The sequence below is a fragment of the Cannabis sativa genome, chromosome 3, assembly GCF_029168945.1.
Source record: "Cannabis sativa cultivar Pink pepper isolate KNU-18-1 chromosome 3, ASM2916894v1, whole genome shotgun sequence".
NCBI lineage: Eukaryota > Viridiplantae > Streptophyta > Magnoliopsida > Rosales > Cannabaceae > Cannabis > Cannabis sativa.
Window position 1 is genome coordinate 15,646,998 of NC_083603.1, and position 11,116 is coordinate 15,658,113.

An 11,116-nucleotide genomic window follows, 5' to 3' on the forward strand; every position below is an offset into this window, starting at 1 on the left:
ACTTTTGGGTCAGGGTGATACGTACATTTTGGGAACATGATAGTATAATTGAGTGAGAGCGCTAACATAAATATGGAGTCTATAACTTCTATAGGAATTTAGAAGTGAAACAATGATATCCTTCGAGCTTGGCTAAATAGAGATAAATGGTGGAGATCTCATTTCACTTCGCTGAAATATCATTTATACGGAGCTAAGTGTTTTAAGGATAAAATACATTGAAGGTGTAACGGTAACTTAGTGCTTATTCAATGTATATCATCTATTAGAGGGTCATTGATTACATTAGGATTATAACAATGGATAACTAATGACGTATCTATATCGTGGAACATATAGAGCGTTCTATATGACTGAGAGTGCAATTCCAATATCTAAGTGTGGATTCAATAAGGAATTAATAAGTTAGGGAATTTACTTGGTAAATTCGGTTCGACTTATTGGAAGCTCAGAAATATAGGCCCATGGTCCCCATACTAGTTGAGACCATACTGCTTGTAAGACTCAGTTAATTGATTTTGATTAATCAATTATAATTCTAAAAGTTAGACTATGTCTACTTTATGAATTTTCACTAAGCAAGGACGAAATTGTAAAGAAAAGAGATTATAGGTTTATTTATTATTTAAGATACTTTATATGTCTAAATTAATAAATATATTAAATGACAATATTATTTAATAATTATTTTTAAGTTATTAAATAATTAGAATTGGCATTTAAATGGTCAAAATTGGAAAATTGGCATTTTTGAGAAAATGAGAATGAAAAATAACAAAATGGGAAAGTTGCAAAGTGAGGCTCAATTTCCTTATATGGCCGCCCACTATGTAAAGGGTTTACCATTTTATTTTTCCATTATTTTAATGCCATACAATTCTTACCTAAACCTAGAAGGCATTCTATAAATAAAAAGTATTGGCTTCAGGAAACTCATGACTTGCACATTGTTTCTTTTAGAAAAAGCCTATGCCGCCCTCTCTCTCTTTTTCTCTCTTCAATTTCGAAATTCCTTGAGTGAATGAGTAGTGCCCACACACATCAAGTGGTATCTCAATCATAGTGTGTAAGACTGTAGGAGAATCCAAACAACAAGAAGGAGAATCAGCATCAAAGGAAGGAGAGAAAGAGATCCAGATTCAGATCTTGATAATGCTCTGCTACAGAAAGGAATCAAGGACTAGAGATCTGAATGGAAGGAGTCATTATATTCTGCTGCACCCAATGTAAGGTTTACTAAACTTTATATGTGTTTATTTCATTGTTTTAGAATTCATATTAGGATGTTAATAAAACATACTTGGTAGTAAATCTAAATCCTGGTAAAATATTTCCAACAGCAAGTCCATCCATATTATAAGTCACATCCACCCTGATCCGGACTGCTTCAGGTCAGGAAGACATCACGAATAGAAAGGAAAGAATAACAAAGACCCTCCATATGAGTTATTGGGATGCTTCTGGAAGGGCACTCCAAGAGACGTCATGGAAGGTTATGCTGATGTGGCAATCCTCGGATACTAGATCCTGCAATATTAGGGCCTTGTCCACCGCGTCAGACTATAAGAGTATGCACACCACCAAGGGGAACATACCCTTTGTCCGACGACCACTACTGTGGCATTTATAGTACGCAAAGGTAACACGCTCATGTCACCTGTCGGCATCAAATGGTCCTCAGTCTTACGAAAAATCACAGCCCCACGAGTTGGGCTCAAAGTTAGTGTATTATATGTATTTACCCCATTAGTGGGCCATGCTACACACAAACCCTAGCGGGTCGAAGGTATGTCCATACCCGAACCCTAGCCTATAAATGCTACATTATCCTTTCATGTAAAGGGTTGAAAAATCATTACTCAAACACTATCTATCAAGTGTAATCCACCCGTTAGAACTAGAAGGTCCATAGCTGTCCACAATTAAAGTTACAGAAGATAAAAATGTTTACCCTCTTTTAAATTTCCCCACATGTCCATAATAATCTAAGAGAGAGGACTGCAAGCCTCCATAACTCTCAAGTTTCGAAAGCTTGAGGGTAAATGTTACATGTGTTTTCGAAAGGAGGACACACGACATATTCAAGTCACGAATAGTCAACTAAAGCCCGAAGACGGGCCCAGCTAAGGTAATGGGCTGAAATCACATAGAGAGATAGGCTGCAAGTCCATCCAGATTATAAGTCACATGCATCTTGATTCGAACCGCTTCGAGTCAGGAAGACATCACGAACAAAAAGGAAGAATAACAAAGACCCTTCGGATGAGTTATTGGGATGCTTCCAGAAGGTCACTCCAAGAGACGTCATGGAAGGTTATGCTGATGTGGCGATCCTTTGACACTAAATCCTACAATATCAAGGTATTGTCCACTGCGTCAGACCTTAAGAGTGTGCACACCACTACAATTGTCTCGTGAACTAGAGTTCATTAATACCTAAACCACATAAAAATCTCCATCTCTATTTCATCCATTTTATATTGAATTTCCAAAAATCTCAATAAACATTATTATTAATATATATATCTATTACTTATATTAATTAACAACCTAAAAAGGTCCAAAAAAAAATTAATGTTTCAAAATTTATGTTTTTTTTTTTTTTACTTAATCAAACAATTATTTTTTGAAAATATTAATATTAAAATTCATTTTTCTTAAGATAATCGATAAATAATGTAATTGAAAAAGAAAAGGTATAAGTCGAAATAAATACTAAAAATAAGGTACTTAGGGGAATATCTAAAAGAAATACACTAGCGAGGTCCATATAAGAAACGGGCCGACCCAAAAAATTAGTAAGATAAAAGCGAAAACAACAAAACCAAATATTTAGGGCTTTGTATAAGTAGCTAGAAGAAGCTCCCTGTTTTACTTGTTAGGCTAGGGTTTTGGAAGAGAAAGGCTAACTCGGTAACCAGACAAGGTTGAAGACGGATCTCTTCAGCGCCTCCAACCATGGGTCGTATGCACAGCCGCGGGTATTGTATCTATACCTGTTCATAATATACATATTTATCTTTGTCTGTGTAGTTAAATTATTGAGTTTTTTTCTTTTTTTGTTTTTGATTCTGTTTTCAGTAAGGGTATCTCCGCCTCAGCTCTTCCATACAAGAGAAGTTCACCAAGTTGGCTCAAGATCTCTTCTCAAGATGTATGTTTAAATATTTTGTTAATTGCAAGCGTAAATAAATGTCTATAATTTTCTGCATTAATTGATTGAGTATATAATGGTGTTAGGTCGAGGACAACATTTGCAAGTTTGCAAAGAAGGGTCTTACACCATCTCAGATCGGTGTGATTCTTCGTGACTCTCACGGTATTGCTCAGGTTAAGAGCGTTACTGGAAGCAAGATTTTGCGTGTTCTCAAGGCTCACGGTAATCATTCTTAGTGTTTTGTTTTTATGAGCTCAACATTTTGAAGTACACGGATGAATTTAGCTTCTTGTAGAGACTTATTTTCAGTCAATATTAAGCCTTAATTTTCTGTCAATGTTGACCCATTACATTGTTTTACTTAATGTATTTAGGTAGAATAATAACATTAGGTCTGTTTAACTGTTTTTTAACTACTTGGATAAGCGAAGGAGATGATGATTTTTCTGATTTTCCATTTGTTTAATTTTTGGTATTTTGGATTGTAGTGTAATATAGGTTGCTGTTATATTTTTCTTGTATGAGTATGGGTAAGAGTATCATAAATTCATAATATGGTTAACGAGCGATTATGGGCTTGTAGCATTTGGTTGGGCAAAATCTTATCTGTATGTTCTGGTTAATTTGAGACTTTGGAACCCTAGTTCTTATATCTCCAACATGATTAAGGGCTTATTGTAGCCTTTGGTTGGGAAAAATGCAATGTGTATGTGTTGATTGATTGGGTTGCTTTGCTTTTATGAAATTTGTTGTGTACTAGGTCTTGCCCCCGAAATTCCTGAGGATCTGTATCATCTTATTAAGAAGGCAGTCTCTATTAGGAAGCATCTCGAGAGGAACAGGAAGGACAAGGATTCTAAGTTCCGATTGATTTTGGTTGAGAGCAGGATACACAGACTTGCACGTTACTACAAAAAGACCAAGAAGCTTCCCCCAGTGTGGAAATAGTAAGTGCTTTTGTTTCACCATGTCTACCAGTTTGTAACTTGTTTTTTACTTTCTGAGTTGCTTTTCTTTATGTCTATTAATTAGTTTATTGGAAATTTGAACTGCCTCTTACTGCTTGCTGTTGCTATTAACCTTCAGATCAAAGGGTTATTGTTTTTGGTTTTAGATTTATCCTTTTATTATACTTGAGATGTTAAGTCTTGCAACTGTTAGATAACTAATATTAGGAAAGTGGAAAAGGGGTTAAGAAGGGTATAATCTTATTGTTAATGTAATGTGACATAGTGTTTTCTGTTTTTCTAAATGGAGGTGAGGAAAGCCTTTTTAGCTGATGTAGAAGCTCCCACTTCTTTCGTACTGTTTTTAGAAGCTGCTCTTGTGAATTTTGCTGCAATTGTTATTCTATATGCTGACCCGTTTTATTGATTTGCAGCGAGTCAACAACCGCCAGCACCCTTGTTGCTTAGGTTCGCTACATTAATAGTTGCTGCTGTTTTGGTTTAGAATGAACTATAAGAAGAAGAATTAATTTTTGTTTCTGAATGTGGAGCTTTGTAGTTCTTGACTGTATTTGTCTTGGAGTTGTGTATTTGGTTTTTGGCACTACTTATTCTTAGTTGCTACACCTCTTCCTTTTTCGGTTCTCAATGCTCATTATCCTTGATGGTTCATCAGTTCTCGGGTTATTTAAAAATATTCGAAAAAATATGATGCAACTAAAGTTTTGAAGTGATTGGTTTAGGATTTGAAAACTGTTTTATGTTTTTAAAAATTAAAATGACGGTTTACGTCAAAATTTTTGATTGCTTGAGTTTTTTCAAAAACATAATTTGAATATTATTTAGAGTTTTAGGCATAAAAATGGAAATACTATTTTTATGTTTTCAAATCATCGAATCCAAAAATTCTTCAAATATTATTTATCCTTTTATTTTGAGATTTCAAACCAATCAAATATTAATTTTTTTAAAATTCAAAAACATTAAATTATACAATAACATATAACGTTTTTGGAAACAATTTTTCAAATATATATATTTTCTTTTTCAGAACACATTTTTCTAAAACACAATTTTTGAGTGAGATTTCAAAATTAAAAGTTTTATATTTTGATGTTCCGAAAAAATATTTATCCTCATGTCAAAAAACTTCAAACTAAGAGTAACAATTTTTATACAGGCGAGATAGTATATTAACTTTTTTTAGAATAATTAGCAATTTTCCTTTCTTGAATTTTTAACAATATTGATTTTACCTTTTAAAATATACAGCTTGTTAAATTTTTTTTTCTAAATTTTTCATTTATAGAAATTTAGAGCTTGTTTGGGTGTGGTTTCAGTTTTCAGTTTTTAAAATTATGTTTTTAAAAATGAGAATAGAAAATAGTTTTTTGTCATTTTAAAAATTTAATGGTGTTTGGCACCAATTTTTAAAAACAGTTTTTAGATTTTTTCTTATGAAAAAAAATCAATATTTTAGCACCATACCATGACATTAACCCATCCGGGTCTAGGTTCGGGTATGATCTCGGGTCTAGGATCTGAGTATGTGAGCAAAATATAAAATATAATATGTTAGACAAAAAAATTATTTTTGAAAATTGAAAACAACATTTTGATGTTTTCTGTTTTCTAGTTTTTTAAAACTCAATTTTTAAAAAACAGTTTTTAAAAATTTTTGCCAAACGACTCTTAATAGTTTTTAAAAACTGTTTTCAGTTTTAAAAAACAGAAAATAATTTTTAAACTGTAAAGCCAAACAACCTCTTAATTTTTCTGTTAAATTCTGTCTTATAATTTCATTTAAATGATAACATGTCTTTGTAAATTAATAACTTTGCTCTTTAAATTTTGATAACTATCAAATTGTACCTTTTTAAAATGAAAATGAGAAAGATTCAATTTTTTTTTTTGGTAAATCTTAAAAAATTAATTTAGATATTAAAAAAAAAATCATTTTTAATGATTAAAAAAATTAAAATTGTAAAATTAATTAAGTAATTTAAAAAATTATTTATTTTTCTAATAATTTTGAATAATTGCTTTTAAAAAAATAGAACATTATAATTTTTAAAATTAATTTTTTTTAGTAAAAGGAGGCAAAGTTTTGTATTGGTCAAAGCTTAAGGAGTAAAAATATTAATTTTTAACAGTAAAAAAATAAAACTTAGCAGAAGGGGCATAATTATGTAACTGTTATATTTTAAGAAGAATTTTTTTCACAAGCCGTATATTTTAGGGGGCAAAATTAGATAGTGCCAAAAGTTCAAGGGACAAACATACTAATTATTCTTTCTTTTAAGGGTGTATTTGTAGGTAATTGGGTAATTATTAGCTAGTCCAAGAGCTTCTCTTCTATTTTTCAAAATAAATCATCAAAATTTTATTTTGTGTATTTTGTATTTTCACATTACATTATATATTATATTTTTTATTCTTTTCTTTATTTTTTTTAATCTATTAATACATATTTATTTTAAATATATAAAATATATAATATTAATATGTACACATACATTCATACATAAAAATAATTTAAAATTAATAAAACAACAGAGACCCCATATCTCCTTATTTGTTCTTGCATTGTATAGAGGGCTTGTCTGGTTTGGTAAATCGTGATTGTGTCAATAGTTTGTTGTTTTGCTTTCCTTGTGGGAGAGGTGGTCCTATGATTTTCCATCTCCTGTTTGCCGACGAAAGCCTCTTCCTCTTCAAGGCTTCAAAAGTGTGTTCTTTGAGATTCAAGCAACTTCTACGGTGGTATGGTGAAGCTTCGGGACAACTTGTCAACTTTGCTAAACAACAGTGTGCTTCAATCCCAACTTGTCAACTTGTCAACTTTGCTAAACAACAGTGTGCTTCAGTCTATTCCTACTTACACTATGAAGTTATTTAAACTTTCTAAATGTTTTATCAAGAATGTTCATGGGATGTGTGCTCGTTTTTGGTTGGGGGAGGGGGAAATGATTTGAAAAAGAAAATGCACTGGTGCACTTAGTATAAATTGTGCATGCATAAAGAAGATAGTGGTATGGATTTTAGAGATTTGTATTTGTTTAACCAAGCTCTTCTTGCGAAGCAAGCGACAAGGATCTACCATGTGTTGGAATATATTTTACCAGGACTTGGATTTACTAACAAGTATGTTTTCAATATCCTAAAAATGAGCTTCTAAAACGATGAAAATTAAACACATATAAAGTATGAAAAACTTTACATTAGTTGCAGCGGAATTAAATGACTCTTTCCGCTCAAATCTCTAATCCTTGTTCCTTTTATTACAGAGTATAATCAAGATCTGAGTCCGACACTCCTTCAGTTGTTTGGATTCTTCACAGTCTTACACACTATGATTGAGGACTAACTTGCTATGGGTGGGCATGCACTCAATCACTAAGGCTCGAATTTGTTTGTGAAGAAGACTATATGATTTCGAAATAGAAGAGAGAAAAGAAGAATAAGTCTCAAAACACTAGTTGTGTGATAGAGTGAAAACTAGGTTTAAAAGCATTTGTTAGATATTGAGACTATACTTATCTTTTTATACTAATTCACTTAGGGTTAGGATTGAATTATATGGAATAAAAAATGATAAAACAATAGCAAAAATAGGAGCATAGTGGCCGACCACATATTGGGCCCAACACTAGATATATTTTTGCCATTTTTCTCAATCATTTAACTACTATTTCATAAATGCCATATTTTGCAATTCAAATCCTATAAATGCCAAAACTATTTATTTAACAATTAAAATTAATTATCAAATAAAATTGTTATTTATATTATTTATTAATTAGACTCCACAAAGTCTCTTGATTAACAAATAAATCCTAAAATCCTATTTCTTCACAATCAAGCCATATCTTAGTGAAAAATTCACAAACTAGACATAGTCTAATTTTAGAATTATAATTGATTAATTAAAATCAATTAACTGAGTCTTACAAGTAGTTTGTTGACAACTCTAAGATTTAGAGTTATTTTTATATCTTTAAGCTTGAATTTTAATGTGAATTGTGGAGCAATTAATGTCTATACTATGTAATTGTGTTTAGTTTGTTGTGTCTTTGTAAATGGAAGTGTGTGTGTTAGTAAGTGTTAAATAGACTTGTGTTATTGTTTTTATGTGTTTTAAGCAGAAAAAAAAAATACAAGAATAGGTATTTGGAAATATTTGGGACAAGGAGAAAAAGGAGCAGAAAAATGCTTATTGCTGATGGCACTGCTATAGCAATCATCGCGTAGCAATTTGTCAGCCCAGTAAGTTTATTTTGGCAGATAGTCCAGCTGGCTTTAATGAAGAAAGAAAGGAGCTGAGGTGGCGGAATTTGGCTATTGACTCAACAAACATGTGGAAAATGAAGGACAAGTGGGTGATGATTGGGATTTCCAATTAGGGTAAACTTTGGTACCCTAATTGGGGGGCAAAAGGAAAAGAAGAGGATATTAGAGGTGGCTGGCTGCACTTTGAATGGGAGTACAAAAAATCACAGCAGAAAAGAAATCTAAGTACAGAAAGGAAGAGTACAAAGAAAAAAAGAAGAAGATTGAGAAGAAGGAGAAGAAGGCAACTACCAAAGAAAGGATTTGAGCTCACCACTTATCTCTCTTGCTCTCCACTTCATTTTGTATCATTTTCTTCTCTCTAATTTTCTCTTTAACTCCATGAACAATTTATTTTCTGGTTTGTTGTTTTTAATTTCAGCTATGAACTAAATTCTTTGAGATTTGGGTGGTTATGAACCCTTGTATGGACTAGTGTTTTAATTTTGCAATGATGAAGTAATCTTGTCTTAGTTCAATTAGTTGTGATTAAATGTTGATTGAATGTTAATTTTTGGCCATCTTTAACATTTACCAAGCTAGATCTTACTTGGAAAAGCAAGACCTAGTTGAACCCCTCTAATTGATGCATGATTTTTACCTTTTCTTTTAGGTATTAATTAGTAGTGAAATAGGAATATTTTGCTACCATGCATACCTAAAGATTTGATGCTTTATTAGGCTATTTGTGATCTAAACTGATGTAGGAATGCTTTGTGAGATTGTGAATAGTTTATTGCAAGTTTTGGAAAAAGCTTGCTGGTTTTTTTTAAATCTGTTAACTTTGCCAGGATTGTTGAGTCATTGCTGGGTCATTGCTGTATCAACTGGGACATTCAAGTGGAAATTAATCACCCAAATCTATTTTCTAAATCTGAAATTACCACCACTCTAATCAGTTTTAGCTTCTTATTTTTAGTTTATTTAGCTCAAAAAATTAGTTTCCAAGTTTAGTTACAAGGCTATAAATTTTTCTCGTGAATTAATGTGTGACTTTATTTTATTTTTTATTTGAAATTCTTGGAATTGCTTTTAGTTGATTTAGCATTATTTAGTAAAAAGTCCCTGTGGAGACTAACTTTGATTACTTATCATTGTATTACTTGTTTGTGATTGTATACACTTGCGCAATTATAAATCAATATAATTTTCTCAACTAGTATGGGGACCATAGGCCTACATAACCGAGCTTCCAATAAGCAGATTTAGAATTTACCAAGTAAATTCTCTAACTTATTAATTCCTTCTTGCACCACTATAGATTTGGAATTGCACTCTCAATTATATAGAACGCTCTATATGTTCTACGATATAGATACGCTATGAGATTATCCATTTGTTACAATCCTAATAATCAATGATCCTCTATAGATGATCTACATTGAGTAGGGACTAATTTACCATTACACCATTCAACGTATTTTATCCTTAAAGCACTTAGCTACCTATAAATGATATTCCAGTGAACAAATATAATCACTGAAATGAGTAGTCAACCATTTATCTCTATTAAGCCAAGCTCGAAGAAAATTATCGTTTCACTTCTATGTCCGGATAGAAGCTATAGATTTCGTATCTATGATTAGCGCTCCCACTCAATTGAACTACCATATCCTTAACCTATATGTCACAAGAAGAACCATTGGTCGACTTCAACGAACAGATTGAAGAACACAAATAGTATAATTGAACTAGAACCTAACCATCTCAGGATTAAGATCATTTGATCTAAGATCAGCTAGGTGATATTGAATTGAATAGATATTAAGGTAAGTTTATTATATCTAATCCAAGTTCAATATCGGTCCCTTCCGATGCACACTCCATACATCCAACCCAAGTTTACTTTGACCAATGCCGTAGAAAGGACATATCACTTATCCAAGGTGCAAGTAAACTACATTGGAAATTATCCTATCAGTTAAACACTATGTACTAATAAATCATAGGAATACATTTAATCATACAATCTTGATTACTTTCCACTGTGTTGACAACACAATAAATAAGAATATCAATGTGATAAGGATTTGAATGAATTTATAAATCAAATAAATAAATAAATGATCACATCAACTAAATAACACATTAAATAAGTAATGAAAATAAATTTGTTTCTTTATTAATAATTGAATAGAAAAGATTACATTGAAATAGAGTTTTATTTAGGGCACAAAGCCCATCAAATCTAACATCCTAAATATGAATTTCTTAAAATAATGAAATAAACACATAAGAGATTAAGAAATCCTTACATTGATGGCAGCAGAATAATATGACTCATTCCATTCAGATCTCTAGCCCTTAATTCCTTTATGTAGCATAGCATGCATTATCAAGATTTGAACATGGATCTTCTCCCCTTCAATATAGTTAGACATAGTCTTCCTAACTATGCTAAGTATTGTTTTAACATGAGTAAGCATACTCTCAATTCACCATAGACCACGAAATTCTATGAAGAAATCTCACGAGGAATTTGAAAATAGAAAATAGAAAATAAAAGTTTTACTTTTGATTCAGTTTGTCAGACAAGAGAGAGTGTCGGGTCATCTATTGAATCAAAACCCTTAATGTTCTATTTATAGAGATTCATTAGGTTTAGGGTTAGAGCTAAATGGGTTGATTAGAAAGATCTAATAGCGTAGAATGCATCTCATGACAGAACCCTTTAATGAAGCCC

General features: G+C 31.6%; 1 protein-coding gene across 1 annotated transcript; it reads left to right on the top strand.

Annotated features, from left to right (window-relative positions):
• The first annotated feature begins 2,803 nt into the window (after nucleotides 1-2,803).
• Nucleotides 2,804-4,753, top strand: LOC115711240 (small ribosomal subunit protein uS15). Its single transcript, XM_030639572.2, has 5 exons — nucleotides 2,804-2,981; nucleotides 3,082-3,154; nucleotides 3,241-3,379; nucleotides 3,918-4,104; nucleotides 4,539-4,753. The coding sequence occupies exons 1-5, from the start codon at nucleotides 2,959-2,961 to the stop codon at nucleotides 4,570-4,572; spliced, it is 456 nt and encodes a 151-aa protein (XP_030495432.1). The 5' UTR covers nucleotides 2,804-2,958; the 3' UTR covers nucleotides 4,573-4,753.
• The last annotated feature ends 6,363 nt before the right edge of the window (nucleotides 4,754-11,116 follow it).

Bases quoted from the DNA above. Each gene is read 5' to 3' on its own strand.
- LOC115711240 (XM_030639572.2), top strand. From the start codon at position 2,959: ATGGGTCGTATGCACAGCCGCGG. The intron at 3,155-3,240 runs GTATGTTTAAAT...TAATGGTGTTAG, and splicing joins TCAAGATCTCTTCTCAAGAT to GTCGAGGACAACATTTGCAA. The intron at 3,380-3,917 runs GTAATCATTCTT...GTTGTGTACTAG, and splicing joins GCGTGTTCTCAAGGCTCACG to GTCTTGCCCCCGAAATTCCT.